The 25,246-nt window shown below is 37.9% G+C and overlaps 1 protein-coding gene across 6 annotated transcripts; it reads left to right on the top strand.

The window, feature by feature from the left end:
* Positions 1 to 549: 549 nt before the first annotated feature.
* Positions 550 to 24,957, top strand: orai2 (ORAI calcium release-activated calcium modulator 2). Of its 6 annotated transcripts, none has more exons than XM_039756610.1 (5): positions 550 to 778; positions 2,070 to 2,196; positions 7,207 to 7,328; positions 8,151 to 8,395; positions 23,644 to 24,957. In XM_039756610.1, the coding sequence occupies exons 4-5, from the start codon at positions 8,162 to 8,164 to the stop codon at positions 24,205 to 24,207; spliced, it is 798 nt and encodes a 265-aa protein (XP_039612544.1). In that variant the 5' UTR covers positions 550 to 778; positions 2,070 to 2,196; positions 7,207 to 7,328; positions 8,151 to 8,161; the 3' UTR covers positions 24,208 to 24,957. The 6 variants fall into 6 exon arrangements, with proteins under 6 accessions (XP_039612544.1, XP_039612542.1, XP_039612543.1 ...); XM_039756608.1 differs by having other exon boundaries at positions 550 to 797; XM_039756609.1 differs by having other exon boundaries at positions 550 to 797; positions 2,070 to 2,205.
* Positions 24,958 to 25,246: the final 289 nt, after the last annotated feature.

Below are 25,246 nucleotides of genomic sequence, written 5' to 3'. Positions count from 1 at the left end.
GCGGTGGGTTGGCACCCTGCTCAGGATTGGTTCCTGCCTTGTGCCCTGTGTTGGCTGGGGTTGGCTCTAGCAGACCCCGTGACCCTGTATTCAGATTCAGCGGGTTAGAAAATGGATGGATTTTCATATACATTCTTCACACCCAATTAGGTTACATTTACTTCGTCTATCAGGGTGAGTGGTACAGTGGATAGTGGTGCCTGCTAAGTTACAAAGTAACTCATGACTGGCTGTGGTCTGTGCAGAGCTGGCATGTTCTCTCAGCACGCATGGGTTCTCCCACACCCCCGGGGACAAATAAGTTAGTTTAACAGACGGGTCCCAGATTGGCCCTGTGTGAGTGGGTGCTGTGATGGACAGTGGCCGTGTCCGCGGCTGCTTTGTTAATGTTAAATTAGATTCAGTTTCCGCCATGCCATTTTAGCATTCCACATTTTAGTATAAAAATAGCTTAAAAAGAAGGACGAGAAACCCGCTTACTTTTTTAGTTTTGACGTGTGTATCCCACATCGTTTCGAAGCGCTGCTGTGGGCAGTAAGAGGCCAGCCGCTCCGCCCACATACTCGTTGCGAGGCCTTACAGTCGCTGCGGCACGTGACAACGATTTTTTTTCTTATAATTTTCGGAACGTATGACTGGCTACTTGCTAGCCCTGCCCTTGTCATGTGACCAACGAGAGCCGTGCGGAGGATAATGGTTCGAAAACACTGGATACACGCTGAATTAAAGAGGATGCTCGGGTGATGTAGAAAGTCAACTGAAATGGACAGCAAGGGAGGTAACGAAAGCTAAATATTGTAAGTGATATACACCACCCGTTTGCTTTGACGAACTGCTTGCCCAGTATCATGAGTTACCAACCCGCGTAAAATGCAGTTTAAGAGGGGTTACGCTTACAGAACGGTCATAGAATGCTAGTTGTGCATTAGTAGTGTTGTCGTCGTGAGCAACCATGAGAAATGCATATGGTAACAATGACCTAATTTTATCGGTAGAAGCAGTGGTATCCACAATCGGAATCAGTCAGTAGGATGATGTGTTCTCATTTTTCATATGTGAATTGTACAGGGAACGGAACGTTACCGAGTGTTTACTGTGAAGCTGCCTATAAAATATCTGTCTGGTTGCTGGGTGTGGCCACGTAGTTCTCCGAAGCAGTGGTTGGTTGATTGGTTGGTTGATAACTCGGGATAGTCGGGATGTTTGTTGGATGTATTTAGTGTCTAACAATGTGTAAACGAACAGCTGCTGTAAACCTCTGTTTATCCAAGCATTCGTCGAGGCCAGCACGTGCGAGCATAAAGCAGGAGGGACTTTTCCGACTAAACCATATATTAATAGATGACAAGAGAATACTTAATTTTAAAACGGGTAGGAAGTAAGATGAGCTGATGTTTAAAGAATTACCTACATGCGTTCACTGCGGACTGTAAGCCAGTCAGACTTGTAGAACAACGTGGTTAGAGGTATGTTTTTCTGGTCTTCTTTTTAGCCACTCATTGATATGCCTGTCACAGTATGTTTTGTCTGCTCATCAGTAAGCTGAGCACTGATTTCTGTTCTTTCTAAGTTTGCTTCAGTAAAGGATGAGGCACTTGTCCCAAAAGAAAATTGTCTGATTTGAAAAGCAAGTGAAATAAGCCAGGAGCAGCAACACAGTTTTGTTAGCTAAGTCAAGAGCAAGAACACAATGTGTAGCCTTAAACCCTTATATACTAAGAGGAATTCTGTAAACATGTTTATTTCCAGTTGCTGTCACATATTCAATGCATCAGGGGTTACAAACTCACTTAGATTATTGACAAGGTCCCCTTGCTTTTAATATGTAATGTTTTTATTATGTGTGACAGTGTTTGTCTGTGTATTTATGCAGTATATGAGTGGTGGTACAATGGTTAAACTGCAAAAAATGAAATCTAAGCTAGTAAAAAATATTCATATCATGACATTAAATCTTTTTATGTTTAATGTTTTTCTTAATGTAAGAATTATTGACAAAATATTTGCATTTGCGATTATTTAGCTTTAAAGTTTTTTTGTCTGGTTTTTGCATATGTGTTTTTTGGCAGTGTACTGCCGGACAGCACAGGAGACCTGGCTTGAATTTCCACTCTGGAAAGACGGAGTTTCATTGGTGTTGCTGTGTCCTCATGGATTTTCTATGGATACTTAGGTTTCTTCACACATCCCAAAGAGGTATATTAGGTTAGTTAGCCTACTAAAATCAAGTGTTTGTGTGCAGTGTAGTGGTTCTCATTAAACATTGTTTTTTGGCTTGCATTAGCATTGCCTATCCATGTTATAAATTAAACAGCAACTTTAATTTTAAATTGCATTTTTCTGTTGTGAATTCCAGTCAAAAACAGTACAGTTATATAATCTTAATTAATTAAAGTAATTCTTAATTCTTACTATTGAAAAAAAGACAAGCTAATACAGAGAAGCATCATGAGGGTAGGGGGAGTTTAAGGAATAAACCTTAAAACCTGTGGACCTGCATTGCTATAGAAGAAAAAGTGTGTTCAAACTATAAAGTTGTCAGCAGCTTTGACTGCCATTAATGCCTCTTGGCAAAACACGAATAAATTGCTGTCATTACAATAGGACTCTTTTTAGGATTCTAAGATGCACAACAGAAAAGAAAAAAAAAGAAAAGTATTTTTATGTCATGCTGACATATCACAGAGAAATTATAGACTCTTTAGCACAGAAGTTTGGTAAATATTAAGCATTAATATTAATACTTAATGTCATTTCAGGTCATGGTGGTCAAAACCAGACAACACTGTGTATAAGGCAGGTACTACTTCTGAAATAGGGCTCCATGCTGTCACATGCATACTCACTCAAGTAATTTCAGACAAAAGATTATACTGTAGTATATAAGCCAGGAGTGACAAACTCAGATCATGAAGGGCTACAGTGTATGCCGCTGTATGTTTCAGCCTGTTTCTTAATTAGTAATCAATTATTGCTCCAGTTTTGCCTGAATTGACTTGCTTTTTTCAGATACAGTACATATACAATGTATATATATCCTACAAAAAACTACATAAATGATGACTAAAGTTATTAATACATTTTAGAATTTGCTTTTTTCAGTGAATGGATGAATCTTTTAAAATTCTTGGCTCCATCCAAAATTATTTCTCGCTCGTTAGAAATATTCAGCATATGCAAGATATGCATGAATTTTATTTGTTTTTTTTACAGTAGTTGAATACTTTCAAAATCTGAAGGACATGAATTCTTTTTTATGAGTCACTCTCCCAGTTCCCTAGCCTAGTTTCATCCAAAATCCTTTATAATGTTAATGTTCTCACTGAATTGTAAGTAACAATTTCTTCTCTGGAGCATTGCCATTGCTATTTTGAAAAATGATATCAACTGCCAATGTTAGCTTGTAAATCTGAGTGTCACACAAGAAGCCCTTATGTTGCTTTATAGCTATGTTTCAGCAGCTCTTCTGTAAGAAATTACTGTCTTGACTTTTCACAACTATAATAATTTTTCTGAAATTCAAGAAGCTAATGTTATATTGCAGTCTTCTCATGGAATATCATCCAACTGGTTATTTACAGTCACAATATGTTTTAGTTTTTAATAAACTACTTACATATGCAATCTGAGCAGTTTGTGATGGATTTAAGCTGTCAACCTGCTGCAGTAGGTGAAGAAACATCATCCCAAAATTAGTGATTTAGTGTTCCTGGCTAAAGGGATGCTAGTTCATGTTAGCTCAACCCATCAAGTGCAGAGGTGTTCAGTATTTTCACAGGGATGCTGGAAATTGCACAATTCTAGCTTTTCTATTTCTAAACGGTAATGAAGCCATTACAGAATGAACTGTAGGAGAAATGGCTTGTTCACTGTCACACATTAACCCAATGAGGAGATCAAATTTTCTTGTGTTTCAGTATTTATGGTTCGCTAATTAGAACCATAATGATAGAATAAGAAATGCTTTATTTTTATATTGTGCCTTTAATGGTAGACAACTCATGTTCCTTATTCCTCATCGCTGCATTATATGCATTATACTTCCGGATGTGTATTCATTGGTTGTCACCTCTCATGCACACAGACCATGCTTCTACAGCTTAAGACAAGATCAAATCTGTTTGATTTTGTTAGAGCAAGTCTTGTACTATTGCCATTGTTGGAATGAGTCACTGGGCATGTCACCTCAGGCGACAGGCCTTCATGAGAGCACACCACTGACTGCCTCCGACTCATTAAGATTGGCTAAATGAAGACTGTGCCTTCATTATTGGAAAAGGCATCCAATGTGATATGGCCTTTAGATAAAGGAGAATAAAAGTGAGAAGAAGGTTAGGTTGACTCAAAATGATCACAGAACAAAGAGCCTTCTTAAGATCCTGAAAGTGCTGTTTTATTATAAGGTGTGTTTTTTTTTATTTGATACTGGGGGCTTTACCCCTGCTCGCTTTGCTTGCCAACCTCCCCAGCCTGCACTACGTGCCAGCCACTTCACGCCCCTGCAGCTCGTGTATGTGGATTTCACTTTCACCAAACAACAACTCTTTTAATTCTCACAGATATGCCTCTTCATTGGGAAGAAATGCTACTTTTCCCTGATGGCAACATGAATTAGACAATCTACAAGTCTCCGACTTAAAGTTTAAATCCGAACAATGTATTCAATCTCTTTCACTGTTCCGTTGTTTTACCTAGTAATAATTTGTTTGTTTGCACAAATGCGATCTTTACTATCATTTTTTTGAGACTGTCAAATTTTGGTACTTTCATTATCTCTAACCTGTTTTGCATGTGTAACGCGGCAATGTTTTTGAATTCTTTATGACGTTCTACTTTGTCATCTACTCTTTGTCTTTTATTTCCGGCCCTGGGCATGGTTAAATCTCTTGGCACAAAGTCTTGTCTCGCAGGACGTGAAAGTATCTCTCTGAAAAAGTTGCATCTTGTTCTAGGCTAAAAAGTCTTGTCTTCTCCCTGGATTTTTTTTATTATAATAGAGAGATGTTAAGATCTCTTCAGGAATGCAAACATGCAAAATCAGTAAAATTTTTTTCTTGGCTGTACAAAGTAGTACAGCTCCGGAGCAGCACATTTCATAATCAGCTATTAATGAAATAGTTATGATCTCACACCAGTTTTCTGAGCGCCCATATGATATCCATGATGATCCATTCAAATTGAGTTTCTACCAGCATTAAAAGGGACCAGTAACACTTACTGCCTCAAGATACAGTACATATATATTAATGGACCCTCAGGGTTAAAAAATGTATTACTTCCTCACACATACCTAAGCCAGTATGATCATAACATTAGCCACTTAACTGTTTGCTCTCGAGTAACTTTTCACTGTGCAATACACCAGTCTTAGTAACTCATCACAATATGGGCCCAACACTAAGAGCTGCTTATACATAACTTCTTTTGTGATCACCAGCACGATATAGAAAGTGATTATTCCTTCTCCAAATCTGAAAAAATGGCAGTTTAAGTAACATGAAAGTACAGCCCATCTGTATTGTTAGTTTCATGCTGTGTTTCTGCACATTGTTGCTGCATTACCAAAGTAAATCTAGCCCCAAATACATTCTTAACAACAGGCAATAGTTGAAATTAAACTTAGGGGCTACCAAGAAAATCATTCCATACATGGTAAAGAAAACTGTGCACATTCAGAAACCGTACAACACATTTTCAAAAATCATTCATTCAATTCAGATCCTTTATGAGCCTGTTCACCCGCTAACACCACAGATGCGATGTTTACTGTTGATGGAGAAGTATAGAGAAGGCCAGAAGGTGTTGGGGACCTGGAGAAAGCATATGACAAGGTGCCTCCAGAGAGGTTGTGGTATTGTATGAGAAAGTCAGGAGTGGCAGAGAAGTATGTAAGAGTTGTACAGGATATGCACGAGGGAAGTTCGACAGTGGAGAAGTCTGGGGTATTATTGAAGGATGCATTCAACATGGAGGTGGGATTACATCAGAGATCGGCTCTGAGCCCTTTCTTATTTGCAGTGGTGATGGACTGGTTGACAGATGAGATTAGACAGCAGTCCCCATGGACTATGATGTTTGCTGATGACATTGTGATCAGTAGTGAGAGTAGGGAGCAGGTTGAGGAGACCCTGGAGAGGTGGAGATATGCTCTAGAGAAGAGAGGAATGATGGTCAGTAGGAGCAAGACAGCATACATGTGTGTAAATGAGAGGGAGGTCAGTGGAATGGTGAGGATGCAGGGAGTAGAGTTGGCGAAGGTGGATGGGTTTACATACTTGGGATCAGCAGTACAGAGTAATAGGGATTGTGGAAGAGAGATGAAAAAGAGAGTGCAGGCAGGGTGGATTAGGTAGAGAAGAGAGTCAGGAGTAATTTGTAACAGACGGGTATCAGCAAGAGTGAAAGGGAAGGTCTACAGGACTGTAATGAGACCAGCAATGTTATGGAGACGGTGGCACTGACCAAAGAACAAGAGACAGAGCTGAAGGTGTCAGAGTTAAAGATTTGCATTGGGTGTGACGAGGATGGACAGGATTAGAAATGAGTGCATTAGAGGGTCAGCTCAGGTTGGACGGTTTGGAGACAAAGTCAGAGAGGTGAGATTGTGTTGGTTTGGACATGTGCGGAGGAGAGAAGCTAGGTATATCTGGAAATGGATGCTAAGGATAGAGCTGCCAGGGAAGAGGAAAAGAGGAAGGCTTAAGAAAAGGTTAAAGGATGTGCTGAGAGAGGACATGCTGGTGATGGGTGTAACAGAGCAACAGAGGACAGAAAGATATGCAAGAAGATGATCCACTGTGGCAACTCCTAATGAGATCAGCCGAAAGAAGAAGATGAGCCTGATCACCCATAGAGTATAGATAGTACAGGGGAAAACTGGGATGATGCAAGCAGAGTACTCAATCCAAATGATATTTCACTTCACTTAGACCAGTTTCCATGTTACAGCAAATTCAAGTGTATAAGAATCACAAAACAAATGTATTTATTGTATTATTTACATCTCCTTCTGTTCCTTTATGAGAAGTTAAACATGGATGTTATCAGATTTATTTGTGGAATTTTCTTTGCATGTCATGTATTTGATCATAAGAACATAACTTAAGTTATCAACTAACAGCTGCATTTTAAAAGAAAGTCGTAATGTTGCTTTATGGGTAAAAGTTTGTAAAGAATTGTATAAAAATTGTAATTATCATTTTTCAGGAACTCTGTTCTGCATCTAAATTTTTGGGAAATGCGCATTGGAAATTTAGTGCAGTGATGCATCATTCATAACATGCTGCTTGGTCCCTGTGGTGCCTCTAATTCCTAATCTTCCCTTAATGGTGAGTACATTTTCCTGCTTTATATTTAAATTGCTGCTTCATATTTTTAACAAAGCACAATTTTTCCTTGTTTTCAGAAGGTTTCTGAGCACATAATTTATTATAGCATTTCACATTCCATTCAGATACACTACCACAGTCTGTATATTATACAAATTGAGCTAATTTTGTATACCATACAGTATACAATATGTTAATAATACACAAGAAGTGTTCATAAAGTGTTCCAGAGAGCAAACAAAAATCAGTGAAAATCAATACTAGATAAGAGTTCCTGTCTACTTGCTAAACAAGATGAATACCAGCCCACTTTTTTACATTACAGTGTGAAACTAGTGTTGTATACTACTTGAAAATACAAACCTGTAATTCACTCGAACGAGATCAACTCAGGAATTTCAGAGTGTATAGTGGACCTTTATTAACACCAAAAAATGTCCATATTATCAGTCACATGCAATGTCTGCAAACATTGTAGTTATTTTATTAATGTGACTGCCTGATCACTTCTTGTTTTTTTTTCCTCTTCCTTAGTTTGCTGGTGAAGGGTGAACAGAATGGGACTTATAGCTCTGTGATAAATATATTTAAAATATGTTAACTTTGTATAACTAGATAAACTGCAATGTATTACATCTCACTGGACTAGCTTTTTGAAATGTGTGTAAAAAATGTAATTAATGTTAAGGTTATTTTTTGGCTTATTTCATGAAGTTACTATCTCTTGTTAAAATTTGACACACCCAGTGTTGCAAAACACAGAGTTGATATCTGTATGTACAGCTTAGTAAAACCTCCAATATGTTTTAACTCTTTTTCCAGCAAATAACACCATGAGTAGTGAATTGAATGTGCCATCTGGCTCACCAGCCCCAGGAGCATCTGAACGGGGTGGTAGCATTGGTAAAGGGATGGATTATCGTGATTGGGTACGCCGTAGCTACTTGGAACTTGTTACATCCAACCATCACTCAGTGCAAGCCCTTTCTTGGAGGAAGCTTTATCTGAGCAGAGCCAAACTGAAGGCATCCAGTCGCACCTCAGCTCTTTTGTCTGGCTTTGCCATGGTGAGTCTACTACCTCTGTTTTGTTTGCCTAATTATGTACAATAACCTTAATCAGTTACTTCTTTATAAATGGAAAGACTTGCTTTTTTATTATTTTAAATGTGGCAGCAGCAAGGCTACAACAACAACATTCATTTATATAGCACATTTCATACAAATAACGCAGATCAAAGTGCTTTACATGAAGAGGAAAGAGAAAAAAGACAAAATAAAAAAAAATAGAATAAGGGAACACTAATTAACATAGAAAAAAAGTAAGGTCCAATGGCCAGGGAGGACAGAAAAAACAAAAAAACTCCAGATGGCTGGAGAGAAAAATAAAATCTGCAGGGGTTCCAGGCCACGCGACCGCTCTGCCCCCTCTAGGCATTCTACCTAACATAAATGACCTCAATCAGTCCTCATGGTATTCAGGGTTCTCATGGAAGAACTTGATGATGACGGTCATGTGGACTTCTGGCCTTTAATCTATCAATTTAGGGACATCACAGTGCTTTGATCATGTGGTGGTAGTGCAGGTCGCCACCCCAGAAAACCGGAAAAAGAACAGAAGGGAAAATAGGGGTTAGTATGGATTTTGAATATGAATAATAATGATAATTAATTGAATATACAGAGCATCAGGATTAAACTAAGATGAAGCTATGAGAAAGCCATGTTAAAGTAATGTGTTTTCAGCAGTGTTTTAAAGTGCTCCACTGTATTAGCCTGGCAAATTCCTATTGGCAAGCTATTCCAGATTTTAGGTGCATAACAGCAGAAGGCCGCCTCACCACTTCTTTTAGCTCTTGGAATTCTAAGCAGACACTTATTTGAAGATCTAAGGTTACGGTTTGGAGTGTAAGGTGTAAGACATTCCAAAATATAAGATGGAGCGATATTATTTAAGGCTTTGTAAACTATAAGCAGGATTTTAAAGTCAACTCTAAATGACACAGATAACCAGTGTAGTGACATCAAAACTGGAGAGATGTGCTCAGATTTTTTTTTTCCTAGTTAAGATTCTAGCAGCTGCATTCTGCACTAGTTGCAGTCCTGAGAGGAGTGTGTTACAGTAATCTAGTGGACTGAAAACAAAAGCGTGGATTAATTTCTCAGCATCTTGCTATGTTATAAGGGGTCTAACTTTTGCTATATTTCTTAAGTGGAAAAATGCTGTCCTCGTAATCTAATTAATAGAAAGATGAAATAGCATAAGATGCATATTGTTGAATTTATCTATCCATTTTATATGCTCTTACGCAGTTTAAAGTTTCCACAGAATGTTGTTGCAATAGCTGTACATGTACTCTCAGTGGTACAATTTAGAGTCCCCAGTTAAAATGAATTCATGTGTTTGGACTGTGGAAGAAAACTGAAATCTACAGAGGAAACTCCACTCAAGTAATGGCTAGAGTCTTGCACTCTGTTTCATGGTAATGTTGGCATTTGAACTTGTAAAGTACACTATTTATGGATCTATGTATGATTTGTCAAAGAATAAAATAATTACTTTTTTTATAAACTAATTCTTAGAGACTCAACCTTGACATATCTAACATGAGAATAGTTCATACCAATAACCTGTGGTCTTCACATTTTTCACTGAGGCTGGAGTAAGCAAGAAGTGCTTGCCAAAAGATTTACACAAAATAACTGCCTTAGCGACAAGTCTACAGATTACACATTAAAAAGCTGTAGAAGCCAACAGGTTACATGTTTAGTTTTAAACAAGGAGAAAGATTTACCTTTCTCAATATGCATAATGATGAAGTCACAAAAATACTGAAAAAGACTATTATAAAAGATTATGCATAAACTAGTGGACCCAGAGAATACAATAGAAAGAATGAAATCAGCAAAAGGTCTTGGAAGTGATTGCTTGATGGTCCTGGCAAACATGATGATTGTATAAAGGGAGAATTTTTAAAGAAAGGAAAAATGCTAATTCCAGTATACTAATGAAAGACTGATCCACTCGAATGTGGGTTATATTGAGCAATCACTCTTTTGGAGCAAATAACGTAGGTGGTTGAGTGAGTTCTAGAGAAAGATTCAGAGGTCAAGTTAAAATTAGCAAAATGCAGTCTGGTTTCAAACCTGGTAAGGGAACAACAAATGCAATCTTTGTTCTTAGGCAAATCCAGGAAAAGATGCTGCTTATACTGTAGGTCTGGGGAAAGCTTTTTACAGGGTGCAATGAGAGGTGTCAAGGTGGGCTTTGAGAAAGTGTTGATGAATAATTAGTATTGGCTGTGATGTCATTGTATGATGAGCCAAAAACAGAGCTAGGAAAGCATACAGCAACAGTGAAAGTTTTGATGTGAGGGTGAAGCTACACCACTTACCTGTTCAGAGTCCATTGCTTTACATCATAGTGATGGAGATTGTAACCAAAGAAGTATTTGAAGGATTGGCATGGAGGCTCTTGTATGCAAGTGATCTCATTTTAATGGCAAAAAGTGAAGCAGATTTAAAGAAGATGTTGAAATATAAAGTTAGTCTGGATGTCCTCAAGGTAAATGCAGGTAAGACCAAGGTAATGGTTGGAGGTGAAAGGGAAGGAAGCATGGAAGAGGTTTGTGCATAGCTGCCCAGCATAGTAAAGGTGTAAAAGTGTAGTAAAGGTGCTGGTAGAAAGTCAATTCAATGCAAGGTATGTCAGAAGTGAGTGTATAAAAGGCATAGTAGTGTGAAGAGTAGTAGGCAGGTGGCAGTTGCGATGTTTTTTGTAGAAAACTATGCGATGGAGTGCAGAGTCCCCCCTCATTTAGTAATTCTAAACATTTACAGTATGTCAAGAAGAGAGTTATTTTGGAGAAAGTAGGGAAGCTGTGCTCCAAAAGGTGCCATGTTGATTGTAGAAAAGGCTACTTGAACAGCAGGAATGACCAGGATGTGAGGTGCATGGAAGAAATTTCAGGAGCTGTCCCCTGTTCTGATTTCTAGTGTAGGGTAAAGTTTATGAAAGTAATATCAGCAGTAATATGCTTTATGAGATTGAGAGAAAGCCGGAAAGAACAGATATGACAATAATCAGATAGATATGTGAGGTGTCATGGAGGAAGAAGACAAATGCCAGGTTAAGAGAAAGTCTTGCTGCAGAGATTATGGGTATTGTGCTGAGGAGAATAAATTATAAAACATAACTTTATATAATAAAAATGTTCTAGGGGTAAACACTGGATATCACCCAATGGAGGCTCAAGACTGTGGAGAATGGAGTAAAAAGATTTTGGAGCCAAATGAATAACCTTGGTAAACCTGGAAAATGGCCATTAAACCAGTGATGATGAGGATGGTGGTGAATCAGTTTCCAGTGTTCATTTTATGATTTATCACCCACATGGACTACATTGTCCACCATATGGACAAAAGTATTGAGACACACTACTTAATTATTGAATTCAGGTTTTTCAGTCAGACCCATTGCCACAGGTGTATAAAATCACACACCGAGCCATGCAGTCTCCATTTACAAACATTTATAAAATGAAATAGGTTGTTCTGAAGAGCTCAGCGACTTCAAGCGTGATGTTGTAATAGGGTGCCACCTTTGCAATAAGATGTTTCATGAAATATCATCCCTGCTGCATACTCCATGGTCAACTGTAAGTGGTATTATTGGAAAGTGGAAGCGTTTACGAACAACAGCAACTCAGCCACGAAGCAGAAGACCATGTAAAGTCACAGAACAGGGGCAACGACTGTTAAGGTGCATGGTGCATAAAAGTTGAAAATGTTCTGCTGATTCTGTAGCTGAAGAGTTCCAAACTTCCACTGGCATTAATACAAGAACAAAAACTGTGCAGCGAGAGCTTCATGGAGTGGATTTCCTTGGGGAAGCAGCTGCATGCAAACCTCATAACACGCAAGTCCAATACCAGGCATCAGATGGAGTGGTGTAAAGCACATTGCCACTGGACTGTGGAGCAGTGGAAATGTGTCCTATGGAATGACAAATCATGCTTCTCTGTTTGGCAGTCAGATGGGCGAGTCTGGGTTTGGCAGATGCCGGGAGACCATTACATGCCCAACTGCATTGTGCCAACTGTGAAGTTTGGTGGAGGAGGGATAATGGTGTATGGCTGTTTTTCAAGGTATGGGCTAGGCCCCTTACTTTCCTTGAAAGGCAGTCTTAATGCTTTAGCCTACCAAGACATTTTGGTCAATGTCATGCTTCCAACTTTGTGGAAACAGTTTGGGGAAGACTCTTTTCTATTCCAGCATGACTGTGCCCCACTACACAAAGCAAGGTCTATAAAGAAATTGTTGGTTGAGTTTGGTGTGGAAGAACTTGACTGGCTTGCACAGAATCCAGTCGTCAACCCCATCGAACACCTTTGGGATGAACTGGAACAGAGATTGCAAGCCAGGCCTTCTTGTCCAACATCAGTGCCTGACTTCACAAATGCTCGACAGAATTAATGGGCAAACATTCAAACAGAAACACACCAACCTCTTGTGGAAAGCCTGTCAAGATGAGTGGAAATTGTTATAGTTTCAAAGGATGGACCAACTTCATATTAAAGTCTATGTATTTGAATGCAATGTCATTAAAGTCCCTGTTGGTGTAATGGTCAGCTGTCCCAATACTTTTGTCCATATGTTGCATATTAATATTTATAATACCTTAACAATGTTTCTAAGCTTGAAAAATTCAGTCATTGTTGTCTATACCATACAATATTTTGGTTTGCTGAATCTAGTACGAATTTGTTAAGTCTGTTTAATTGATTTTTGGCATTAATCATTTAAGCTTCATTGACTGTTTAAGTTATAGAGACTTGGCAATCAAGTACAAAAATGTCATCATTGAAGGAGCACTCATTTTGATGTTGTCCCTCCCAGTAAGGCTTCCTGTTTACATTGTTTTCCTTCTTTTCTAATGCATTAAGAGTCATGGCTGTTCTCTGAAGCACGGCTGTACTGTATAGAAAAAAGCCCAGCTCTCCCTGCCAGCAACGCTGCAGGTCTGTTTTTCACCACTAGGAGAGTGTGATGGTTTAGAAATCACTTGAAAACACAGAATGTGCAATAATTAAAGCAGTGCTCAGTAGTTTTTAGTGCAGCTTCATAAAGCACAGGTGATACAATCACGAATAACCAAGTGTCTGGGATCAGACATTTTAAACTTCCTCATTTTCAGATAATACGTTTTCATGTGCATGCTTTAAATAAAAGATAAGAACAATTCATACAGTCTAAGGTGGCTTTACTTGCTGCCATGTACATACAGACAAGACAGACACAAGCAGAATTTTAGATCTAAATGTACAAAATAGCCAGTTTTGGGTAAAATATTCTTACATGCATTTTTCAGTTCATTTAATTTAAATGAGGATTGTGGGTATTTGGAACCTATCCCAGCAGCACTAAGTGTGAGACAGGAACTAACACTGTATGAGGTGCCAGTCGATCACAGGGCATGTTACTTATGCTAATAACCATAGTCACTTATACAGGGCTAGAAATGCCCATAACCTAATGCACATCCTTGGGATGAGGGTAGAATATTCCCTTTCCTTCCTGGCAATCAAGATGAAACCCATGGATTTACTGAGAGTTGAAAGGAGGGTTTGTGAATTTTACATCTTGAAGCACCTGCACCTAACATTCTGTCTGTGGTATTGTACAAGCTTGGAGGAAAACCATTTTTGTATTCTATTGGACACATTTATTTAGTAGTCACCAAACGATAACTGAACAATAGTTAGAATTAGAATTAGAACAATCTAGACGAGAACAGGCCATTCAGCCCAACAAAGCTCGCCAGTCCTATCCACTTGCTTCCTCCAAGAAAACATCAAGTCGAGTTTTGAAAGTCCCTAACGTCTTACTGTCTACCACACTACTTGGTAACTTATTCCAAGTGTCTATCGTTCTTTGTGTAAAGAAAAACTTCCTAATGTTTGTGCGAAATTTACCCTTAACAAGTTTCCAACTGTGTCCCCGTGTTCTTGATGAGCTCATTTTAAAATACAAGTCTCGATCCACTGTACTAATTCCCTTCATAATTTTAAACACTTCAATCATGTCACCTCTTAATCTTCTTTTGCTTAAACTGTAAAGGCTCAGCTCTTTTAATCTTTCCTCATAATTCAACCCCTGTAGACCTGGAATCAGCCTAGTCGCTCTTCTCTGGACCTTTTCTAGTGCTGCTATGTCCTTTTTGTAGCCTGGAGACCAAAACTGCACACAGTACTCAAGATGAGGCCTCACCAGTGCATTATAAAGGTTGAGCATAACCTCCTTGGACTTGTACTCCACAGATCGTGCTATATAACCTAACATTCTGTTAGCCTTCTTAATGGCTTCTGAACACTGTTTGGAAGTTGATAGCTTGGAGTCCACTATGACTCCTAAATCCTTCTCATAAGGTGTACTCTCGATTTTTCGACCGCCCATTGTGTATTCAAACCTAATATTTTTACTTCCTATGTGTAATACTTTACATTTACTGACATTAAATTTCATCTGCCACAAATCTGCCCAAGCCTGTATGCTATCCAAGTCCTTCTGTAATGATATAACGGATTCCAAATTATCTGCTAATCCACCTATCTTGGTATCATCTGCAAACTTAACCAGCTTGTTACTTATATTCCTATCTAAATCATTTATATATATTAAAAATAGCAGCGCCCTAGCACTGACCCCTGTGGAACACCACTCTTAACATCGCCAGTTCTGATGAGGTTCCTCGCACCATCACCCTCTGCTTCCTGTGTCTGAGCCAATTCTGCACCCATCTAAAAACATCACCCTGAATTCCCACTTCTTTTAACTTGATGCCCAACCTCTCATGTGGCACCTTATCAAATGCTTTCTGAAAGTCCAGATAAATAATATCATAAGCTCCACTTTGATCGTATCCTTTTGTTGCCTCCTCATAGAATTCCAACATGTTAGTAAAACACGACCTCCCCCTTCTGAACCCATGCTGACTGTTCAGAATAACTCCTGTCCTTGTCATGTGTTGCTCAATCTTATCCTTAATAATTCCTTCCATTAATTTTCCTGTGATGCTTGTTAAGCTTACTGGCCTATAGTTGCTTGGATCTGCCCTGTCACCCTTTTTATATAATGGGATGATATTTGCCATTTTCCAGTCCTTTGGAATCTCTCCAGTGCACAGTGACTTCCTAAAAATATGTGTCAAGGGTTTATATATGTACTCACTAGCCTCCTTAAGAACACGAGGATAAATATTATCTGGGCCTGGTGATTTGTTTGATTTCATCTTATTTAATCTGAGCAGCACTTCTCCCTCTACAATTTCCAAATCCCTCAGTACCTCCTTAGTAGTTGTGTTTACCTCTGGCAGGTTATCCACTTGCTCACTTGTAAACACCTCAGAAAAATGTAAGTTTAGGGCATCTGCTATTTCATTGTCTGTATCTTTTAATTCCCTTTACTATTCCTGATGAACTTGACCTCCTCCTTAACTGTTCTTTTACTACTAAAATACTGAAAGAATCTCTTGGGGTCTTCTTTCGCCTTATCTGCTATATTCCTCTCCAACTGTCTTTTAGCCTCTCTGATATCCTTCTTAATGGTTGCCCTCATTTCTCATACGCTACGGTTCTCTTTGCAGTCATTAGTCTTATATGCCTTATACAGCAGTTTTTCCTTTGCAACTTCTTTTTAAATCTTTATTAATCCATCGTGGAGATTTTTTTAGTTTCCTATTACTTCCAAATTTAGGTATGTATCTGTCCTGCATTACATGTAAAACATTTTTAAACCTGTTCCACTGCTCCTCGACTGTCTCCACATTTAAAAGCTTATCCCAGTCTATCCTACTTAGACTTTGTCGCATCTGCTCAAAATTAGCCCTACTAAAGTTCAACTTAACAATTTTAGTCTTTGCATCTGTACTCTTACAAAATACTGAGAATTGTATTACATTATGGTCACTTGACCCTAGTGGTTCAATCACCTCTACACCCTCAATTCTATCCTGATTATTACAGAATACTAAATCCAGATAGGCTTCACCCCTTGTTGGTGCTTTAACATGCTGTTTTAAATAACAGTCGCCGATTACTTCTAAAAACTCCTGCTCTTGTGCTCCTCCATCTGTAAGGTTATCCCAGTTAATATTTGGATAATTAAAGTCCCCCATGACTATAATATCCCCCTGTAAACTTGCCTTTTGATATTACTAAAAGATGTGTGTTGAAATTACTGTCTGAATTGGGTGGTCTATAACACACTCCTAAAATGAGACCTTTTTCCCTAATATTTTCCAGGCGAAGCCACATGTCCTCACTAAGATGGGGCTCATCATCCAACTGAAGATGACTTACATTTAATTCCTGTTTGGCATAAACAGCAACCCCACCTCCTTTTCTGTTCTGTCTATCCTTCCTAAAAAATGTGTATCCCTCTATGTTACACTCATCCCCATCTTTGTTATTTAGCCAGGTTTCCGTTATTGCTATAATATCATAATTGTGCTCTGCTACATACAACTCCAACTCACTTACCTTATTTTTGATACTTCTAGCATTAAGGCAAGCTATTTTTAATGTGTTAATCCTTCTATCTTTACGTGTTTGCTTAAAATTTACATTACTATGCTATGCAGTTAAAGCAGACCAGTAGCTCTCACTTATGAAAACAAAACAGATATGACTTTCTATTGGTAACACTGTAGATAATGCTGTTGAAGTGTCTGTGAGAAGGTGTCATGTCATTTATGTACAGAGTTAATAGACTGTTGCAAAAGTGTTTTGTAATAGTGGCAATCTCCGGTAGCTTGAGTAACATAAGCATATTTAGTTTTATTTAATAAAAATGTTGCAATCAAAATGTGCAACTTCTACTGTGTAGTTTTGTTTTTCTCTGAATGTTAATCTTGCTGTATATGCATTTTAGATACCAGTTTTGTTGCCTTTTTGGTAATTTGCCATTTTTGAAATACATGGGGATTTTTATTATGATAGTCTAGATTAGATTAGATTATTTATTTATAAAAGCACATCTAAAACAAAGTGCTGTACAAAAAGCATTAAAATAAACACAATACAAACAATCATGCAAAAGCTGATTAATTAAACAACCAATTGTAACATCCACCACAACCCCATCATACACAATGAAAGACAGAAGAAAACAAGTAGGTCTTAAACCAAATTTTAAAAACTTTGATCAAGAATGAAGACCTGATGTTCAGAGGCAAGTCATTCCAAAGCCTAGGAGCAAAAACTGAAAAAGCTCTGTCTCCCCTAGACTTCAGCCAAGATCTTGGAACTACAAGGAGCAGTCGCCCAGATGACCTCAGTGCTCTTGGTGGCACATAGGGGTGAAGGAGGTCACAGATATATTTTGGAGCAAGACCATGCAAGGCTTTAAAAACAAACAACAAGATTTTAAAATTAATGCGACACCTCACCGGTAGCCAGTACCATGCTGCCAACCAGTCTGCTGAGAAAATGAAAATCACCATAAAAGATTATATTGCATTGTGCTGAATAGAACTGCCTGCTCTTAAATGAGAAGAAAATTATACTACATTCTTTACCTTGATCAGTTATATGGCTTTTGAAATTGTTAAAAGTAAAATAATCTAAAAATATGCTAAGTATACTTTTTTATTCAATGCATTCATTTTTATTTAATATAGTATAATTAAGATCATGCTCCATCAAATAGTACTTTACAGAGCTAATACTTTAATACATTATGAAATAACACAAAGATAAAAGAACTGTACAATAATAAAAAAAAGCATAAGAAATGTACCATTGGTACATATCAAGAGAACCTTGAAAGTATACTTGACAGATTTTTTTAAAAAGTAACATAAAAAAGAGCTATAAATTAAGCATAGTCCTAACATAAAACTACAACAAATTACACAGTAGCAAGTTGTCAGTCAGTCATTTTCTAATCTGCTTAGCCCTGAACAGGGTCGTAGGGAGTGCCGGCCAGAATCTATTGCAGCTAGCATAGGGCACAGAGCAGGAACAAACCCTGGACAGGGCGCCAGTCCATTACAAAACAAACATACACATGCATACACACAGAAGACAATTAATTATCGCTGATCCACTTCACCTGTGTGTCTTTCGACTGTGGGAGTAAACCCACGCAGATACAGAGAGAATGCACAAACTCCACGCAGGATGCACCTGGGATGCAAACCCTGGTCTCCTCAATGCGAGGCAGCAATCAAAGTTAGTAGCATATTGTGTTGTAATGATTATACGGTCATACTATGTAACAGGACAGGACAGGCTAAATGTGCAATTGGACAGAGTTGAGTAATGATTTTTTGGTACAAATTTGTTTTATGTAACTTTGAAGTCATGGTAGGCTAAAAGTGGCATAACCAGTAACCAGAATAAAGGTGAACAGTGATCACTAGGAATAATGTGCTAACTCCAGGCTTGAGTAAGTATCAAGGAAATTCAGTTGTGTAACACTAGTTCTTGAGAAACAAAGTAGAAGAAAGGTGAGAAAACAGTAAAAAAAAAAAATTCCATAGAGCAGCACTACAAGGATGGATAAAATCAAATCGAAAATCCTGAAAACATTAAATATTGTGGGGATGTGCTGCCTAACATGTCTCTTCAATGTTGTGTGGAAAGTGGGAACAGGTAGATTGGTCTCCTTTTTAAAAAAGGTGTTTTTAAATTACTGAGGGATTTGTACTCCTCAGTCTCCCTGGTAAAACCTATGTTGGGTTGTTGCTTCCATTCCATAGCTGAGCTTCTAGTCTCATCCTGCCTGAACAATAGTGGACTAGCTCTTAGGCCTTGTAGAAATTTGAGGTGTTATGGGAATTATCCTTCCCACATATGCTTTTTGGATTTAGAAAATGTTTGTGACCATGTACTCCATGGTATTTTGTGGCAGGTACTTAATGAATATGGAGTTCCAAGGCAGCTGCTGCATTCCATCTGGCTGAAGTATTTGCACAACAAAGGGTTGTGTTTGTAATAATTGACATTTACCTCAAGTCTGTTCAGGGTGGGTGTTGGACTGTGTCAAGGGTATGTCCTTTCCTCTGTCCTGGTCAAAAAGTTTATGGGCAGAACAGCAAGATGCAGTACTAAAAAACATCCTGATTTTGGCAGATTATGTCTATATAATCGTCTTGGCTTCATCAGACTGTGATATCCAGTCTGCACTGGAATAGTTCATGACTGAGTGTGATATGGATTGAATGGTAGCCAGTACCACCAGATCTGAGGTCATGGCCCCCTGTGGTAAAGTGTGACTTTTTCTATTCAAGCAAGGGGATGAGCAGTGGTCCCAAGTTTAGTTTAAATACCTTTCATCCTCTGCAGTAGTATAGGTAAAGGTGATCATGAGATTAACCAGTGAATTAGTGCAGCAGCAGTTTTACAAATTCTGTACCAGACTATGACAACTTGTGATCAGGAATTCAGGATTGTGACTGAAAGAATGAGATTGTGAGTAGAAGCAGCTAACATGAGGTCATGCTTAGGGATGGTGGTCTCTCTCTCTCTCTCCATGACTGGGTGTTGGGAGCTGAGTAATAAGGGAGGGCCTCAGAGTAGAACAACTGCTACTGTGGATCGAAAGGAGCCAGCTGAGGTGGTTTTGACATGTAGGGGAGGGCGCTATATAAATTAAATGTATAATTATTATTATTATTATTATTACTGTATCTCTCTATTATAAAAGAAAATCTTGACACGAGGCAAGACTTTTGCCAAGAGATTTTTTCCAAGTCCCGCGAGACAAGACTATTATAAGTGTTTAGTCCATTATTGCAAACAGTTATGCAAAAACATTGCATCGACAGAGTGGACAGGTATAGCAGCAATTTTTCTTACATACTGTAAAACAGCTTACAAAACTTTTAACTTACCTTTAAATATCAAGAATGAATATGTTACATTGAAATGGAAAATGAAGATGAAACAAGAAATGCAAAAGACTGAAATATTTATTTGGGACAAAGCGTCGATGATCCCACAAACAGTATAATTAAATGTAATTGACAAAATGTTTCGAGACGTTTTTGGCTCTGATCAACCGTTTACGGGTGAAATACTGGGAGGTGATTTTCATTAAGTTCTATCAGGAGTTAAGAAAGGAAGCCGAAGGCGGATTTACGATGCATATCTAAAGAATGTGCCTTTGTTCCAAAAATTCAGATTACAAAAGAACATGTGAGCAGATCAAGATTCAGTTGATTTCGCTATCTGGCTACTAGACATTGGCAACTTTAAAATTCAAAATCTCCCAATAAAAGAAGACTTATGTCCAAATTTTATTGAAGAATTTTATCCCAAAGGTTTATCAACAAAAGAAATGAATACATGGGAAATCCTAGCAGCAAGAAACAATAAACTCAAACGAATTAACAGAAAAATTGGTGATTGGTTACATGGCAAATTGATTAAATGCGTATCAATAGACTATGCTGAAGCAGTTGTTGGTGATAGTGCGGAAGATGAAAACATCAACTTGCCATATCCCGTAGAAGATTTACAAGCGTTAACACCATTGGGTGTTCCACCAGCCGAATTACTGTTGAAAGAAGGATATATCATAATGTTATTGTGTAATTTATGTATGAGTGATGGGCTAAGCAATGGGAAAAGATTAGTTGTATTGAAAATTGGTTGAACAATTCTGACATGTAAAATTTTAACAGGCGACAAGAAAGGTAATGTAGTACATATTCCGTGAATAACATTAGACACCAAAGGAGATCTTGATATGCCATTCGTATTAAAACGTTTAAAGTTTCCTATTAGAATAGCTTTTGCTATGACAATTACATCACAGGGACAAACATTCGAAAAATTCTGAGAGAAAGAAACAATATTCACTCATGAGCAGTTATACGTTGCGTTGTCACGATGTAAGTCCAAACACAGAATCAAAATTCAATGAGATGTTGACAAAAAGTTAATTCCAAATATTGTTTTTAACTTATGTTTTACAGTAAAATTGTAAGTTTAAAAAGTATTTGCATGTTAATGTCAAAGCCAAACAGAACGAAAACATATAACGCAAAGAATACCTCTAATGCAACATGAAACATAATTTTCTTTCTTTACTATTTTTTACTATGGTTAATTACTCACTGTACGAGTAATGTAAAATAGTTAGTTCTATTATGCATATGTAACAATTCCCATGAAAATAACAATCTGTTTAAATTGCACATCCACTTCCCCATACGCGAGTGGCAGATCCGTGAAGTGGCTAACGCATAGCGCCCACCTGGAAATTGGCTAGCGAAGCGAGTAGGGGGCAGAGCCCCCTAGTTATTATTATTATTATCATTATTATTATTATTATTATGTAGTTAGGAAAACCCTGGGAACCTTCTTCAGGGAGAAAACCCAGTGTCGCAGTCAGTGGCAGACCCAGGAAACTTTGGTGGGATTATACAGTAGTGTCTCTTCATTGGCCTGGGGGCATTTAGGAATTCCCTAGGAGTAGTTTGAAGATGATGTGGAGGATAGAGTGGCCTGATTTGTCCAGTAAAATATGTTGTTTCCACCATACTCATCAGGATAAAAGAAGTGACAGTGAAGTAAGCACTAACATTTAACAGAAATGTTAAAATTAACATTTTTAATACTTTTTTTTAAGGGTCCAAAAGCTTGAGATCTTTTCTTAAATGCATCTTAATCATTTGAAACTCCCTGGTAAATATAAGACATAATAAACTGCATAACATAAAGCATAAAACAAATTGTAAATAGAGCCTGTTCTGTATCATAAGCATATGAAAAGTATCACATACTGAAATATTAATTCTTTATGTCATGCATGATGTTTATAAAGCATAACACAGATAAAGCAACAATTTAAAGCATATTTTATAGTTCAGATGAACTTCTGAGATAGAAGTTAGTAGACACGTAGGCATGACTCTCGTTTGGGCAGGGAATTAAACTGTGTAAAGTCTGGGGTATAAGAAAGTAGGGATGTTAAGAAAGAAAAAAGTAAAGATATAAGAAAGAGGATAGTAAGTTTCAGTCTAATGTGAAAAGCTATACATTTACTGATAATGATTATAAACATTGTGTTTCTATTGTGAATGACTCCTTTTGCATTCAAACAGCCTTAATTCTGTTGAGATTCTGGTCCATGTTGACATGTACGCATCACAAATTCATGCTGTGAATCTCCTGTTCTAACACACCCTGAAGTTGTTCTTTTGGATTCAGAGTAAGCAACTGGCAAAGACACTGAACTGCACTGAACTCAATGCCATGTTCATGAAACCAAAGAGAATTTTTGGTTTCTGACATGGCACGTTATGATTCTGGAAGTAGCCATTACAAGATGGGTAAGTTACAGTCATGAAGGGATGCACATGGTCAGCAACAATACACAAATAAGCCAAGTGATGATTGATTGGTATTACTTGGCCCAAAGTGTAGCAAAAAACATTCCCTACACCATTGCACCACCACTACCAGCCTAAACAGTTGACACAAGCCATTTTGGGTGCACTGATTAATGCCGCTGGTACCAAATTCTGACCCTACTCTCTGTGTGCCTCAGCAGAAATCGAGATTCTTCAGACCAGGCTATGTTTTTCCAGTCTGCAACTGTCCAGTATTGGTGAGCCTGTGCCTACAGCAGTTTTCGCTTTTTGTTCATGGCTGACAGAAGCAGAAGCAGACTTGTCTTCTTCTGTTGTACCTTATCCACCTCAAGGTTTGACTTGTTACACATTCTGAGATGCTTTTCTGCTCACCAAAGTTACACAGAGTGGTTATTTGAGTTACCATAGCTTATCTATCCCCTCAACCTGTTTGGCCATTCTACTCTGGTCTCTCTCATCAACAAGGCATTCTGTCCACAGAACTGCCACTCACTGGATGTTTTTTTGTTTTTCACAATATTCTGAGTAAAAACTGATGTACGTGAAAATCCCATGAGATTGGCAGTTACAGGAATACAAACAACCAGCCCATCAACAACCAACCATGCCACAGTCAAAATTACTGAGATCACATTTTCCCCTATTCTGGTGTTTGATGTGGACATTAATTGAAGCTCATGACCTGTAGCTGCCTGATTTTATGCATTGTGTTGCTGCCACATGATTGGCTGATTAGATAATTGCATAAATAAATAGGTATCCAGGTGTTCCTGATAAATTGCTCAGTGAGTGTAATTCCAAATGGCTCAATCTCTAAACCATTTTTTCATTTTCTGTTTTATGAATCTATTTAATTTGCATCTGGTGTTATAAAATGTACCAGATTACCATAGCTAAACTGTTTTAATATATATATCTGCTGCTTGTTTGACAGGTTGCCATGGTTGAAGTACAGTTGGAGATGCAGTACAACTACCCAAAAGTGTTGCTTGTTGCATTCAGTGTTTGTACCACAGTGCTCGTTGCTGTCCACCTCTTCGCTCTGCTTATTAGCACATGCATCCTGCCAAATGTGGAAGCTGTTAGCAATATTCACAATCTGAACTCCGTCAACGAATCACCACATGAACGCATGCACCGCTACATTGAGCTGGCATGGGGCTTCTCCACAGCTCTTGGTATTCTGCTGTTCCTGGCTGATGTTGTACTGTTATGCTGGATTAAATTCCTTCCTGTGGACTCGGGCACTGTAGTTCCCAGGGTAAATGGCACTATTGTTTACTCCTCATCAGTATCACCTGGGCATGCTGGTTGGCAAGCTGCACTGGCTTCTACAATCATCATGGTACCCGTAGGTGTGATCTTCATTGTGTTCACCATTCATTTCTATCGCTCGCTAGTGCGTCACAAGACTGAACGCCACCACCAAGAGATTGAAGAACTACACAAACTTAAGGTACAGCTGGATGGGCATGACAGAAATCTCCACATTATTTAGTACCTAAACTTGACTTGTGCTTTGAATTTACAGTATGATTTTTAAATGGACTGCCAATGTACAAGCCTGCTAATTCAGGATATGCCCTTTTCTTAATAAACCAGGCCAAGACAAAGGGACAAGTGGAGGTGTAATAATACAAGTCAGGACACCTGCAGTCCCAGAAATCCAAAAAAGATCTGTCTTTATACCAGTAATGAGAAATAAATCTTTTCTGAGATATCCTTTGTAGCCAGATGTATAAGAGTTATATATGTTGTAAATGTTTACAGTTTAAATCATATCCTTTCTTTTTATTGATGTTTATTATTATTATTAATATTAATATTATGTAAATGCCAAATAATACTTGATAAATTTGTTTAAAAATATATTACGTGCCAGCTGTTACAACCACAGAAATTTAGAGCAATTTGAAAAATAAAGTGTCTTTTCAGGGGAACATTTGTGAAAAATGCAGCCCCATAAGAAAATGGGACCAAAAGTTGCAAGAAAGGTCTGTGCAGTCTATAGAGTATGTTCGTTTCTGCATGTGTGTCATAAACCTTTCTGAGTGCAGGCTGACGTGTGTATCTGTGTACAGTATATCAGTGAGGAGAGTTCTTAAAAGGGCTGAGAATTAAATTTCAAAATGCGGAAATCCAAATTTGGAAAAGTTTCTAATGCTGACAGATTTGCTTATAGTTGCAAAAAAAATCAACTTATGTGTCTTGTAATTAACAATATATTGTTTTATTTGTAATTATTTAATTAATTAAATAACGTAATATCTTAAAGTATTGAGCTTGTTTACTTGTTTTCTTTAACTAGTTTGATTTGTTCAAGGTTGTTGGCACTTTGTGCCATTTCATTTCATTGGATGACATGTAAGACTGATCAATTCTGATCTTTTAATTTACAAAGAATTGGAGATCATTCAGTAATTCACACTTGCTTTGGTCTAAATTTTCCAAATATCTCACCCTACTACTTTATGAGGGCTTTCAGTGTTTTTAAGGTCAAGCTGCATTACTCACTAAAATGTTTCAGAATCATTTGA

The sequence above is a fragment of the Polypterus senegalus genome, chromosome 6 (assembly GCF_016835505.1).
Source record: "Polypterus senegalus isolate Bchr_013 chromosome 6, ASM1683550v1, whole genome shotgun sequence".
Classification (NCBI taxonomy): Eukaryota; Metazoa; Chordata; class Cladistia; order Polypteriformes; family Polypteridae; genus Polypterus; species Polypterus senegalus.
The sequence above is the reverse complement of the archived record's forward strand: the minus strand, read 5'-3'. Positions and strand labels throughout refer to the sequence as shown.

Bases quoted from the DNA above. Each gene is read 5' to 3' on its own strand.
- orai2 (XM_039756611.1), top strand. From the start codon at position 8,162: ATGAGTAGTGAATTGAATGTGCCATCTGGCTCACCAGCCCCAGGAGCA. The intron at 8,396-23,643 runs GTGAGTCTACTA...CTTGTTTGACAG, and splicing joins TTTTGTCTGGCTTTGCCATG to GTTGCCATGGTTGAAGTACA.